Here is a 15,893-nt window from a genome sequence, read left to right as displayed (position 1 = left end):
ACTTGTAAACAAATGCTGCATCTTTGTCCAATGTCATTTCTGATACACTACTACATTCATGGCTAATTTCTTCTTACTTCTGAGAAGTGGCAAAAGTTAGAAATTCAACGTTTTCTTACAAATTTGGATCATGACAGATGGTTTAATTCTGACTGGTATTACTGAGAGGTTTTTATTTTAATTTAATTATTATTTTTTTTTACATTTTTCGCCCACCACAGGAGTAAATCACTTAAAAACAAGGTTCCAAAAAGGTGTTTTGAACAGTGATGTCATTAAAAAAAAATAAAAAATAAAAAATAAACATTTTTGGTACCCTAAAGAGCCTTTCAGAAAACGGTTCTTAACCAATTTATTTATTTATTTATGATCATTAAAAAATCTGATGCGATCTTTCTACTCTAAAGAATCTTTTGTGTAATGAAAAGTTGCCCTAGATTTTACAGGTTCATTTAGCAATAAGGAACCTTGACTGGAGAAAAAAAAAAAAAAAAAGCTCAAGTAGTAATGTAGTAAAAATCTTGTTTCCAGAAAAAAAATGTTGCTTGTTTCGAGCAAAAACTCACTTAATTTTACATTTTAAAGAGTTTTCTAGTAGTTCAAAATATGCATGTTGACTGTATGTTATGGTAGGCTATAATGAGATGGTCCTCACTGCAGAACACAAGATCAAAGGGGCGTGGTCGGATCCAGATCCAACTCCTCCCACCGCACATAAGCCTAACCTGCCAGTCTCCACCCCTTGATCCCAAACTCCGCCCATCTCCACCCCCTAGATCTGGTCCCAACCACGCCCCCTGGATCTTGTGTTCTGTAGTGAGGGGCTACTGGGAGAGATGATTGAGGTGTTGGGACTAGTATGTAATGAATGTTAGTAACTACTAGAAAAGCAACTAAATAATACTAGCAGCACTTAACGAGCCTGTAACCTGGATCAGACAGTCGTCCCTGAGGGCGTGCACGAGGAGTGAGTCAGTGTGAGTCTCAGAGAGAGCTTCACCGAGACACAGGTGCTCCAGTTCCACCTGAGGAGCACAACATGAGGATTTATCCCGCTCTTTACCTGCTCGGATACAATGCTGCCGTGGCGTAACGCTGCTGAGGTCTCCTGAAGAGTCGCACACTTCTCCCTGAGTCTCTGGGAATATCGGGCGAAGATGAAAGTGACAGTGTGTTTTGGAAGGACGCGGGTGGTCGTTCCCTGTGGGGATGGGAATATCAAAATACACAGTCTTATTCAGCAAGCGACAATGAGATATAAAAAAGCCATAGCCAAGGTAAGTCGAGTGTTTTACTTTTTTTAGGAAAAAAGCCTAAACTCCACTGCTGCTGTCAACATGGCGGTTTTTTTTCTGGAGAAAGAATGAAAGAAAGGAAAGAACGGAGAAGAGATCGTCGGTGAAAGGTTCAGTTGAGATGTTCGTTTGAAGATTTCGCGTTTGTGTTTGTTACGTCACAAAGGATTGTTCGTTAAATTGTTGCAACTTCTGAATCTGCGCGCGCTTCTGCGTTCGGTTCAAAAGGAGGACTGCTGTAACCCTCGTGTGTTTTACAGTTAAATCCTTAACAGTGTTTGCAAGTAAACAGGGAGCGTAGGAAGACCCTCAGAGGCTCGGATGGAGGGCGAGGACTGGAAACTTCCTTGAAGATCAGCTCAAGCTGAAGCCTGGATCCACACATGCACTGCTCAGTGTTGCTCGCTCATTCTTCGACTGTTTACTCCTAAACATTCACAGTGAACGGTGCTTTCTACACCTTTATGTGTTATTATAATGGCTCAGTGGTCAATGGTTATGGATAGGTTGCGGGTTCAAGCCTTCAAAGTGTTGATTGACAGGGATTGGATGGTCATGAAAAACCTGGAAGTAGGACTTTCTGTGTTTTCCAGGTCTGGAAAAGTCATGATATTTCTATGTTGATTATAGATAATCTAGTTCCAAGTTAGACAATCCAGAGGTGCAGCTTGTCGACCGGTTACTATGATCAAAAAACCAAACCGACTTTGCTAGACTGGTAATAACAGCTGTTACCTGGTTTGATGGAGGTCTGAGATGCACACCATCTAATATACTGTACTATACTGTACTGTACTATACTATATCATGCTTAAACTTGAGAGTTTGTGAAGAGTAAAACTTGTTTGCAAGCCATGGTGATGTTCAGTTTATGAACATATATATATATTTTTTTTGGTGATTCATTTCAGCCCTTATGTTATAAGTGTAAAGGTAATGGAAATTCATTGGTCATAAAGACCCAATTTGGTCAGAAAGCCACTGTAGATTCAGACGAGAAACTTGAACAGTCACCAAATGTTTTCTCAATGGATGTCATAAAGCTGAAGGTAAACTCCTCGCCACTAAAAGAGCTGGCAGCTGTGCACTGGCTGTAGAATGAAAGTAATCCCTAAACTGGACAAATTAACTTCCAGATCTGCTTTCTGTATGGCGCTTGATTCAGGATTTGGAGTAAGAAAGAACTTAAACACATTGTTGACTTTGGCTCAAGCTTCATGTGCATGCTTGTGAGGAAAACAATTTTTCCTCATTGTGTAGTTATTGAGAAGCTTTGCTGCAGAACTTGGGGGAAAAAATGATCATTTGAGTGCAGTGGAAGAACTTGTATGCGTTCCAGCTCAATGAGGGTTAGCTGTTTAATTATTAATATATTGATTTCTGTCAGTAGATGTGTGTAGATGCTGTATTGTTGTTGTAAAGGGGCATTCGGTTCCTGTGTGTCTTATGTTGGCATCAGCGCTATTATTTCTGCCCAGATCTCAACAATCTGCTGTTAATATTGGCATCACGTCCAAGCACTTCTGTTCTACAGGCCTTGAATAGTTTGGTGAACCAACGCTGATATTGCCAGGGTTTCTCTTTTACAGAGTGTTTCTTGAGTATGGAAAACTGAGCTCGCTCCCTGCATTCTTGTGAATGGATTGGCAGGACTTTGGCAGAGTTTTTTTGTCTGACAAAAGCATTTATTTTTTCAAGAGCTCTTTTTTTTGTTTGTTTTTTCCAGTGTTAAAATATTTGTTCTGTCTCAACTTAGAGATAATTAAAAGTAATTAATTTATAGGCTGATTTTCCTTAAAATTGTAAACACTTTCAAAACAATTTCTGATCCAGACCTGTCTGATATAATAGTGGCTCAACCAATGGTCAGAGTTGGGGGCGGGGCTAAAACGTTGGCTGACCAATTGCAGATAAGCTTAGTGTTTGGGGAAACCTTTTCGAAGCTCTGTTTTATGGGGTATCAGATGTATCCAGTCCGTGGACTGAATGAAATGCATGATATCGAATGCAGCATCTATTCACAAAAATGCGGTAAATTAGACATGCTTATGTTCTTCACAGAATGTGTATTTTGTGAATGAAATGCATTAAAATTAAAAAAAAAAATTAAACTAACATTTTGTAGACAAATGCATTTTGTGACATGCTGAGAGTATTTAATGTTGTTTATGAAATTGTTACATTTTTTACAAAACAAACATTTATTTTTGTGCAAAGTGAACATTTTATGGACAAATGATTTTGTGATGTGCTGGGAGCATTTTGTTAGCAAATTTGTTTCCCATTGAAATTAATATTTTGGTTTTGCTAAATTAACATTTAACATATTAATTTTTGTTAGAAAAAAAAATCTTGTGACATGCTGGGTGCATTTTTATTCATAAATTAGTTTTCTGTTGTGCATGAAATAAAAGACACATTCACCACCATTAACAAAATGGAAGGATGTTTTATACTCCAAATAAGTTTTAAGTTTGCAGACCATGAATTGCTTTACTTTAAAACATGTGACTGCTACTATCTTATTGTGTTTCGTCACATAATTCATTAAGTTCACAGATTAAGTCGGTTATGCTTTGTGCTCTATATAGTTCAGTGATACTAATGATTCAAAATCATTACCACAAATCCATGTGATGAAACCTAACTGAATCAAGACCGTATCTTGCAGCCAGGTGAGTGTAGAGAAACCTCAGCAGTGTATGAAGGTCAGTCACTCTTTCAGCAGAGTATGAAACTTGAGCTGCATCACCTTGAAGAGCCGTCACGCTGCAACTCAACACTCAAAGAAGTGTGTGCATCCTGAGTCGTTGTCTTTGCATTTTCATTCTTTTCATAAAGCGTCTGTCCTTGCAGACAGTAAAGACGTGGATTCTACATACATGGCACACACCCATGCTTGCATGGCTTTGCAGGCACACCCTGTACCTCTGCAGATTGATCCAAACACCAGTATGCACTCTTCATTGTGAGGACGGCTCGTGACCTGCTGTGTAAGCGGAGGTGTGAGAAGGCTGATCTACAGGGTGATGTGAACTCCAGCTCTTCATCAATAACCCTAATAAACAGACTTCATTCTTCAGGGTGCTCAAATGTTTCCTCCTCCGCTATAAGACTGCTGTCTGCAGCCTTTCCATTGACTTCCCCTCGAGTCGATCGATTTAAGTCCAGTATGAGATATGAGTGTTTTATTTGTTTGATTGTTGAGTTTTGTCTCTCTGCTGCTGTTATGGGACAATGATCCTGTTTTTAATATTTTTCTACCTTGCGAATTAAAAAATGTTAATACTACATCAGAGAGGTGAGGAATAATGACTTAGATGAATCTCAAGAACGAGGGTCATTATTTTTTTATTTTTTTTTGGTAAATTTAGTAAAAGTTGTAGACCTTACAATAGATACACAACACATTATGCAAATTAGGACTAACAATTGATTAAAACATATAATTGCCCATAATAGGCTGCTGTGTAAAATTACATTATATTACATTTGTATATTTTATGATGTTACTGGTTTGTGTGTCAGTTCCTTTGGATAAAAGCATTTGCTAAATGTAAATGTACATAATTAATTGCATCTATTAACTCTTTGACTGTGGTATTCTTTCTGCATTACAGTATTTAGAATTAATTAAAAATTAATAAAATTAAAATTAATAAAAAATAATATATATATTTACATATAATAACGAAAATGAGAAGTTTAGATGTAATATGGTAATATTTGCAACATGGAGATAAAATGTAAAAAAAATCAACAATTATGAAACAAAAATAGCCTTTCTTAGAAACTCAGATATTTATTAAGATTTCTTTTAAAGCGTAAGCTCACCAATTTCTAACCAGCTGTGTATTGTTGGAAGTACAAGTGTATTTTTGTCATATTGCCTGCAAGATATTTCTATTTATTCAGCAAAAATCTCAATTATTATAATTTATTTTTTTGTGTGAAACTTCAAAAGATCATACTTCTGCATTTTTGCATTAGTCTGACTGAGCCCAGTGTATTATGGGTTTCACAGTTTTTCTCCATCTACTTCACCACAGCCCTTTAGTCGGTTTTCTCTAGTCATGTAGCACAGATGTAAATAAAGATAGTGTTTCTGCTGCATATGCAGTTTTATTAAAACCCCATCTTGGCAGCGGTGAATTAACCCTGTCATTAGGGGCTTACGTCTCATCTGGCACCTTGACGTTTTTACCGAGATTCACTCATTATTATGCAGTGTTGTTGTCTGAAAAGCTCTATAAAGGACGCTGAGATGAATAAACAGCTCTGAAATTTCTAGAAGATTCTTGAAACTTACATGGTCTCTGTAAAGCAGATTGAAAATAGCTGTTAATTGTGACTTGATGTGATTTGACGGCTCAAGGTGGAGTCATTTGCATTGCTCTGAACTTGACGAGCCCCTGTTGCTCTCCAATAAGAGCGGCACACGTGACGGGTCAGACGGCTGTAATGAAGCACCGCTCCACACAAAACCATGCATTGTGTTTATGAGACCCGCAGGCATCTGGATGTCTATTACCCAGAGGGAAACGCAATAATTGCAGAAGAACTTTGACCTTCAGATCGGAAATCCTTCCTTAGAGGCTTCTTTGTAGTGGGACCTTGATTTCTGAAATAACCTGTGCCATAAAAGTCTTTGGAGGAATGGCTCAGAAAAGTAAACTTATGTCTCAGATGTCAGTGTCCAAATGCTTTTTACAGGTGATTTATTTGTCCTTTTTCTGACATTCTGTAGAAGCAAAGCATCTGAATATGACGGGAGCTCATCTTGTGAGAACTTGTATGAAGGAGGTGCAGTATGTCTGTGAGAGGAGGCGTTCATTATGTTGAATGACTAATAAATGGACTAAACCCTTTCATCTGTCTTCAAGGAGCACATTACAGATGCTCTTACATAAAGCCAAGACACATCAGTCCGTGAGATCACGTCCTCCAAGAAGTTTTATTTGTGTGTATTGTTACGCAAGTAAAACCAAACCTGTTGAGACTAAAAGTGGACTTTATTGTTTAAAGAGACAGTAAGATGAATATTCTAAGCTTCCTATCACTGTTTATAAGTCCTGTACATTAGGTTTAAATCCATCCAAGGTTAAAAAACATTGTCATTTTGTCAAAATATCATTTTAAAATTACCTCAATTCTCAGAGATCCCCAAACGGTTCGCGCGAAGCTGTTCAAAAGATTCAGTTTCCTTAAACCCCACCTTTCGGTAGCATACTGTGTTCTGATTGGTCAACTGACATAGTCAGGTTTGATTGGTTGTTCCGCACACAACTTCATGGTAAACTATGCGTTAGCATCTTTTGGGGTAAATTTTGTCTTATTCCTCTCATCGCGAAGCAAACAGTAAAATAAAAAACTTGAACAGTCTCACTGCTTTTTCTTCTGTGTGGGCGTATTCAAGCCGCGCGCTTCAGTTTGAATCTGAATAGCGCCTTGTATAGGCGTCATGTTGAATAGCGTCTAGGGCTGAAACGATTCCTCGAGTAACTCGAGTAAATCGATTACAAAAAATGATCGAGGCAAATTCCTCTGCCTCGAAGCCTCTTTTAATTTTTTTTAATCTCACGTCAGGTTCTTTCGCAATGATTGTTTTAATGTGACACAACGCGTTTACGTCACCCACAAAGCGGAAGGAGACACAAGCGCTGCGTCTGAAGTGGCATACTGCAAGGAGACAGCAGTGTTTTGATTTGAGGGCGCGGGCAAACGTAAAGAGAACGTCGTGGTGTGTGTCCACTGCAAGATCGAGCTGGCATTCCACAACTAGGGCCCTATGATTTCCGCGATGCAGAAAATGCGGAGGAAATCGCAGAATCCAGTCATAAAAACGGTATTCAGTTTAATGGGGAATGGCACGGAATTTGCCAAATTTTGAATGAATTAATAAAAAATAGGTCATTGCACTTACATCAAATCACGATATGGACTAATCTCTGTAAATATTAAGCCGGAACAGTCTATTTAAATATGAATCCTGCATGTTCTGCATGTCTGTGTTAATGAATGGAGCAGAAGCGCGTCTTCATTCATTAAAAACACTGAAGCGCGCGTGACGCTCCGGTGAATTCAGCGTCTTTCCTTTCACTAAATAAGGACGTGAACACATGAACAACATCTCCAGAACTGCTCTGACAGTCACTTCATGAGCATTTGACCGTTTGATTTGAGTAAAACTAATATCACATCACATACACAGAACTGTACGTAAAGGTACGTCAACCCGTCAAAATAAAAGTCCGGTTAAAGACTATTGTTCAACAGAATGTACATAGGCTACTACTAAAAAAAAAAAAAAAAAAAAAATTTAAGGTTTAATCACACAACATTTCTTCCATGTTTTATTTTTTATAGTAAATCCCCTTTGTTTACTAAAAAGTTAAGTTTGCTTCATTTTTAATAATTAAAAGATAAATTAAATTAATGTTGTATGTGTTTTAATGTTTAATGTTTTAATAACAAATGTTATTTTTGATGTATGCATTGCATTCTATGCATTTAAAATCTAAAAATATTTTTTTTTCTAAAAAAGGAAACTTAGTTGTTCATTTTAAGAGACCCAGGAGTCTTATTTTCTCTTGCATAATTAATATTGCACTTTAATTAAGCAAAAACACATTTTATCCGATTACTCGATTAATTGATGGAATTTTTGGTAGAATACTCGATTACTAAAATATTCGATAGCTACAGCCCTAATAGCGTCATGTCTCTTCATTGAGTATTCACGGAGTTACACTTCATTTTAATGACGTGTTTGTACATGACGATCAGCGCAGACAGGCTGCAGACAGCACACATACTGATAAGACTCTCGGGAGAAAACAGACACATAACTTCATAATCATACTTCACGTTGTGATTCGGAGATGCTCGTTGGTCTAAATAAAGTTGGTAATGAACCCTCTTTTATGGCCAAACGTTTTGAAAATCCCGCCTTGTACTCACCGAGATTAGAAAAGCAGTCATCAGTGAAATGTTGTGAACACAACAAGGATTTGTTGTACTGCTCTGGTATTGCGGTAAAATGAATTTTAGCCATTGGTTCTTCTGATCTTCATTCTTTGGCAGTGAAAATAAAACAAACTTTACAATTAAAAACACACTGTCTCCTCGACATGATGCTCTCACACCAACCAGAGCATCTGTGTGGGGGGGTGGAGCAGGTCAGAGTTCCGTTTCTCTCAAGACTCCTTACTTTATAAATCGTGTACTTTTTGGTTTAATTATTTGCACATTGTTTACACTGATGGACAGCTACATCATACACTGTAATACAGCTAATTTTTGATTCCCATCTGTGTGGCTCTTTAAGATGGACTGGAAGGACAGAAACCTTGATGCTCTGTCCTCTAGAACTTACTTTTTATTATTTATCTCACAAATCTGACTTTATCTTGGATTTGTAAGTGTACAACATTCAGACCTTTTTTTTTCCTCAGCACTGCATGTTGTTATTTCAGACTTCTGATTTTTTTCAGAATTATGTGATATAGGCCTAAACTTGCAATTGTGTGTTATAAAGTCAGTACTGCAAGATATAAACTAACAATTCTGACTTTTCTAGCCTTTCCGACTTTTTTCTTGTAATTGCGAGTTTACTTCTCACAATTCTGACCTTTTTTTTTTTTTTATCACAATTGCAATTTTATATCTGACATCTTTTTTTTCAGAATTGAGATATATTGTGCGAGTTTGTAATGATGAGGTTTCCAAAAATGCTGAAAGTAAATGCAAATGTTATGCAGTGTTTAATGAAAAACTCTTGAAATGAAAAAAATGTATTGTAATTTATTTTGGTCGGACACTTCGGTCTATATTTTTTACGCAACTTTTTTTAGAGGTTTTCTAAAAGTTTGTTTTTAAAAATGTTTCAGCAGGAAAAATCTCACATTTTTATCAAACACTGAGATGAAACATCCTACATGATATATTGATGTGAGTTGGTTGCCATTTATGCTGGTATCAATCGATCAACCACCACTAAAGTCACAAAGAAATACATATTTAAAAGTGGTCCTGAAATGGATTAGTCTATTAGTCTCTAAATGCATGTCACTGGACTTGTTGTGAACGATTTATGCATTTGTTGTTATGAATTTTGAAATCTCATAACTGGTGAAGACAGATTTCTCTGTGGTGTCTATGCCAGACTTCTTCAATCATGTTGTCTGCTTTAAACCCTTTCTTACGATTGACCGTAAGCTCTCATTCAGATCCGCCTCCATTCAATCAACAACCGACGGATAGAAGCACATCCTGCCCTACATTCTGTCATTTCACAACACCGAAGAAAAGATCTGTCGCTACCTCGCTTTCATTTTTACAAAGAACATTTTTTTATATCTTATGATTTGACTTATGTCCACTTTCCTGAGAATTACTCTCATATCTGTCTGTAAGAGAGCAGATTTGTGTCGGTCCCAGTCTTTCAACGATGGGTGTGATGTCTGGGAATTAGTGCAGAGAGTATTGTCAGCTCATTTGTCGTTACAAGCAAACCAGACGAAGGGAGTTTAGGTCTGTATAAAGCCTTAACTCTCAAGACATTCAAAGAGAGATTTACTCCCTTTTTGCACCAGATTACAGATGAACTCATTCAGACAGGTCATTCATAACTGCACAGCGACTGTCAACTTTTGTTGTCAACTAAAAAAAAGAAAACAACAGTTTATGAGCAAAGTGAGGATGAGTAAATGGTCACAAAATATAATTGATTAAACTGTCTTTTTAAATATCATTGATATGATCCATATTCATATGCAAGCGTCTGTGTAAACTAGGGCTGCACGATTAACCGAAAGTGATTTCCATGCACATCTCGTCAGTAAAGCCGGTTCTGTGATTAGTAGTAAATCTCCATCACCTGCTTTCAGATGGAGCAGCATTTACTACACGAGCCGTAGTTTACTGACAAGCTACACAAAAATATCGCAGACGATATAATATTTCAACTAGAGTTGTTCCGATTCCGATACTAGTATCGGAAATATCTCCGATACCACAACAAATTCTGGCATCGGCATCGGCGAGTACATGAACCCATATACCGATCCGATACCATTTTCTTAAAAAAGACCTAGTTATGACCGCAAGCTTTGCCTAACCGCTGCACGGTTCTTCTTCGCTGCTCAAAATGCATTGAAAACACAGGAAGTTGTGCTGTGTTGCCACAAGCAACCCCTGTTTAGAGCAGCGAAGAAGAAATGAAAACGCGTTAGCAGCCCTTATCTATATATGACTGGATCACTCATCACATTCTAAACTGCCAAAAGACAGTGAAGCCGCTACTATATTATAGATCAGTGGTTAGCAGTATGTCTCTGTAGTACCGGTAGTTACAGACTCTCGAGTATATTCAGTACCGGCAACTGCGTTCAGTCGCTTCCGTGTAAGTCAAAACGCAGGGCTCCAGACAGTAGCCGAATATATACTAGTGTCTGTGAATATTAAACTGCAAAATACTATTTAAATATTACTCCCGCAAAATCTACATCTCTGTGGGTGACTGGCACAGATGCGCGAGAGCTCGCTGTTTTGTAGTCTCTGCTGTGTGTCATGAGGACACGAACGCATAAACCGTCACTTCATGAGAATTTACCGTTTCATTTGAGAATACTGTCATATCATAAACACAGACACTCAAAGATCTTCATGGCAGCCCATTAAAATAAATGTTTGGTTTACATGAGTAAATTGACAATATATAAAGCTACTGTTGTAGCCTACAGTAATAATAATACATCTCTATAATAATAATAATTATGCCTAGATGGTTGCTTGTTTTTTACTTGTTTTTTACTTGTTAGAGATTATCTGATTAATAGATCTTTTTTTATATTCCTAGACTTATTTGTTGCAGTTTTTTTATACAGTTATATTGTAAAACTTAAATACCTTTTTTAGTTTGCGGTGTTAGATTTTTGGCTGCATTTGAAGTTCTTTTTTGCATAAGAAAATAAATAATACTGTCAAATTCATGTTAGATAATAAAAATACTGTAATAAATACAGTAGTTCACCATGTATTTGTTCATGTTTTATTGAGGGATCTGTCTGAAGCACACCATAAAAAAATTCTAGCAATTTACACAGGGCTAGTAGTATATACAGCTGTATATACAGATATACACCCAGGTATCGGATCAGTACTCGGTATCGGCCGATACCCTGAGCCCAGGTATCGGAATCGGTATCGGGAAGAGAAAAAGGGTATCGGAACATCTCTAATTTCAACCTTTATTCATTTTAAACCAATGTGGTTGAAGTTTTTACAGTATAAAATAATAAAGAGGCAAAGAAAATTATTTTACTATGGTTAATATGAGTTTATGATAGCGTTTATAACTAAACCACAGTAGCCATAAATTTACAGTTGTCTGAGATGTCATGAAATGTTCTTTAGCATCACAAACCATAAAATGTAGTCAGGGTTCTGCTATGGTTTAGCATGGTTTCCAGAGATCTGGAGCTGATTCGGGGTAGCTCGGTGGTTTGTGACTGTTGTCTCGCAGCGCGCTGTCTTTTAAGGGGCCGTTCACATTTCATGTCTTTTGTGCACTCAAGTTCGTTATTTCCAATGTAGGAAGCGACACGGTCGCGACGCGCTCGTTTTTTCCAGGCGTTTTTTCCAGACGCATTTCACGCACGTCGACGTATTTTTGTAGTCGACGTAATCGATGACGTCGACGAGTCATTGCAGCACTAAAATGGACAGTTATCCCAGTTTTCGCTGTAACTATAACACCGATAGATTTATTTTTTTTACTTTTTGTACTTAAAGACAATAAACACATATTGTGACAATATATAGTTTATTTGTGGTCAGCAAGCAATCATGGGTATTTTTAGGATAGAGTATATTTATAATGCAGTGCTAATCGACATAGCCTTTATCACTGTATATAATACTATAAATTAGAATGATTTATGACTCGTTTAGCGATCTATTCCTCCTCAAGTCCAAGTCTGCCTTCCACCACAGAACTAGCCTTTATTGTTATTATCGCGGGAAGACTAATTCTTATCGTGGGGATAGTTTTTAATGGTATATTGCAAACATAAAGATGTTGCACATACTTAATTTGCATTATGATATATTTTATTATAATAAGAACTATAAGACGACAAACACAGATAAACCATATATTGTCTTAGTGGCGTGTTTATCAGTTACGTTGAATCAGTGAAAACGGTTTCAATCTTTAAGCAATTAAATCGTCTGTTTATACAACAGATTTCTTCCATGTGAGAGCGCCCTCTGGCGTTCAGATGGAGATTTACTGCTGATCACTGAACCATGCTTCACTGAAAAGATGCTCATGACTATTTTATTTTTTTTGTATAATCCTGATTGTGATTTAATTTAGATTTAATGGTGCAGCCCTAGTGTAAATGAGACTCCTGGCCTCTGTGTGGGGTCTGTGGATGTGTTGCACTGGACAGGCGTGATGGACCCCCTGCTGCTCTCATCTGTACTCTGTCAGTGGGGGGGTTTCGTTGTGCCTCCCCGTCCTGTTGCATTATAATGCTCCATTTGTTCAGGAGAAAACCCACATCACTCATCCCTGTGTCCCTTGACAGAGATTCCCCGGCGACCAATTATCACCTTCCGTCTCACTTTCAGTTGTGACCTTTGACCTTTAGCAACCAAAAGAAAATAAGGGGAAAGAGTAGGTGGACGTAACAGAAGGATGTTGGTTTAGAGATGAATAAAGAGATGATGGTAGGATGGGAACAGAGTTTTTGATGGAGGGCTGGGTGGTGTAGTGAATTTGCACAATATATTGTTTCTTGATGGGTGCATACAACAAACAAACAATAAATAAATTCAGCGGCGAATAAGTTTAATTTGTGTGTGTTGCGCAAGAAAATAAATGCTGAGTTTCAATAAGGTTGTTTCAGCTAACAAATACTAATTTTGACTGCAAATATATAGATATAAATGTAATTTGGAAAAATGTCATTAATTTCTGTGAGTCTGTTTCTGATGATTATTATTATATTATTATATTATATTATATAACTGTTGGCATCAATACTCTTGTCTGCGTTACGTTTTTCATGTTTAAATGTTTTGTAAAAGAAAAACAATTAGTTATAATAATATTTGAATTATTTATTTTTTAAATACTTTTTGTAAATATTTTTTATTTGGACACTTGAGTTTTATTGTTTAGTTACAATTGCCATAATTTAAATTTACTAAATACCATTCTTATTTCTTTTAATTTAATGAAAAATGTTTTGCAAAACATGGCATTTTTTATTTATCTTTTGTCTTCATGAAATCTCCTGATGACATTCGATTGGGGAAAAAATAAATGTGTGATATTTTAATATTATATAGGCCTACATAAGATATCTTTATGCATAATAAATTTTGCATTATTACTTAATCTTAATGGAGCTCTCTGCATGATGTTTCTAATGTTAAAGTGTTTTTTGCAAAAAACAAACAAAAATATTTTAGTATTAACTTTAATATTGCTGTTTTACTATTTTGTTATACTGTCCATATACAGTAATTGAAAGTTATTAAATGTCAATTACTTTTTTTAGTTTTACTTTTTTTAAGCAATGTATAAAAATACATGCATGATATTGTAATATTAAAAAGCATAAAATATATTTTTACACATAATACATAGCCACAAAAAGACATTTGATTATACATTCCATTATAATTCCCAGCCTTTTAAATTATTTTATTGATAAAAAATTTTGTGTGTAAAAAAAAAATATCTCTTATGTATTAAATATTACAACATTATGCCATACTTGCAATACTACATATCACAGCACTTACATATTGTTGGTCTTATGTTGGTTTAATTGTTTTATAAAAAACGTCTGCTAAATGGTTGCATAAATGTAGATAGTTTAAAAAGCCTAAACATGATAATGTGATTATTTTATATGTTTAGCTTTATTGTGCAGCTCTAACTGTATTGTGAAAGGTACAGTGGGTGTGAACTGAGCAGGAATACCAGAGAATCATAAAATCATAATTAAATGCCAGCATAAGCCATAACTATCGCTCAGTGTAAGATTCGCTGGTGCAAATATGACCAGAATTATTGTTTACCAGACAATCTCTCGATATCCCCAGGGGAACATACTGGGAAGACACAAGTACAGACAGCATCAATGAGACCACAGAGTACATGCCTCCGAAACTACTGAGAGTAATTATATAACCGAAAGGCATTTAAATCGGCTATGCGATCATTTCACTAAGAGACATTATTTACATGATGAATGTACTAGTGCACATATTCCCGTTGACATCAAGAAATGCCGTTATGGTGCTGTTGCCCTTAACATGAGAATCAAGTCTTCTTCACTCGAATGAGTTCAGATCTGAAGTGTTTTTGTGCCAAACTCTTCGTGGAGAATAGAGGAACGTGCCTGAGACTTTGATGAGCTTGTGTTGTTATACCCCAGAACAGCACACATCTGCAGCTGTTCTGCGCACTCAGTCACGCTAAGTGTTTGTTAAACGCTATTGTGAAGAACCCAGGGCTTTCTCAGCAGTCAGATTTAGTCATGCGAAAATGTGCAGATTTTATGAATGATCTTCGAGACAATTCTTTGTACGTCGGAGAAATAAGTTCAATTTGACACCATATACCCAAAATATTTATGCAGTTTTGCATGCATACTGTGAGCACAGTGTACCATATGCAAGGATATATGAGGATGACATTAATTGTGATAATGGGAATACATTTTTTTTTTTTTACAAAATCGCCACAAAAGTAGAATAAAATACAGCAGGCCTCTACAAGGTAACCTGTTTTAGTGTTATTTTTTCTTTTTGAGGAAGTTGTATGTTTTTTTTTATTTCTTTTATTTTTTTAGTTTGTGGTGTTTCCTTTTTATTTTGTTTCTTTATTTTATTTTTCTTTTGTTTGCCATTTTTGCTTTGTGTTGTTTTATTCCTTTATTTTTGTTTATTACTATTTTTTTTTGTTTATTTGTTCCATTTTTTATTTTTGTTTTGTGTTGTGGTTTTGTTTTTGTTATGTTTTCTTTCATTTTGTTTTTATTTTTTGTTTTGTTTGTTATTTGTGACCCTGGAGCACAAAACCAGTCTTAAGTCGCTGGGGTATATTTTTAGAAATAGCCCAAAAAACGAAATATAATCACTTTGCTATTACATACCAAACTGAACTATGTTAATTGCTGAAACAGTAGTATAAGCTGTTTAGGGACTGTTTAGCTGTTCAGATCAGACACTAGAGCATCCCTTCAATCAGACACAGTGAAGATCTGATCAGAATCAGTGTAGAGGAGACAAGTCTGGAAGATTGTGATGCTAGAGAGAGTCCAGCTGGTTTAACCAAGGCCAAAGATCAAGAAGGCCAAACTACAGGAGATAGTTATCCACGGGACATGTGACTGCAGATGGATAGTCTATAAGAGATGTTCAGTTTGAAGCTCTAAAAACACATTTAGATTTTCTTTTTATTTAATTTATCTAAAAATCTCGGTCAAGCACTTTAAGCACCAACACTTTTTCAGTAAGTTACCTTTCTTGTAGAATTGTGCTTCAAATAAAGAACTTTATGTTGACCAGATTGTT

The 15,893-nt window shown here is 36.2% G+C and overlaps 1 protein-coding gene across 4 annotated transcripts in view; it reads left to right on the top strand.

The window, feature by feature from the left end:
• Positions 1 to 806: 806 nt before the first annotated feature.
• LOC128013213 (partitioning defective 3 homolog) overlaps positions 807 to 15,893 on the top strand; it is a 421,775-nt gene continuing 406,688 nt past the window's right edge. For 3 of the 4 annotated variants that reach the window (XM_052596022.1, XM_052596020.1, XM_052596019.1), the window contains exon 1: positions 807 to 1,277. In XM_052596022.1, the coding sequence (XP_052451982.1) occupies positions 1,158 to 1,277 (120 nt within the window). In that variant the 5' untranslated portion in view covers positions 807 to 1,157. The remainder of the gene's footprint in view (positions 1,278 to 15,893) is intronic. The other variant, XM_052596023.1, reaches the window with a different exon arrangement.

This window comes from Carassius gibelio, chromosome B24 (genome assembly GCF_023724105.1).
Source record: "Carassius gibelio isolate Cgi1373 ecotype wild population from Czech Republic chromosome B24, carGib1.2-hapl.c, whole genome shotgun sequence".
Classification (NCBI taxonomy): domain Eukaryota; kingdom Metazoa; phylum Chordata; class Actinopteri; order Cypriniformes; family Cyprinidae; genus Carassius; species Carassius gibelio.
Note: the sequence above shows the minus strand (reverse complement) of the source record. Positions and strands in the feature narration are given on the sequence as shown.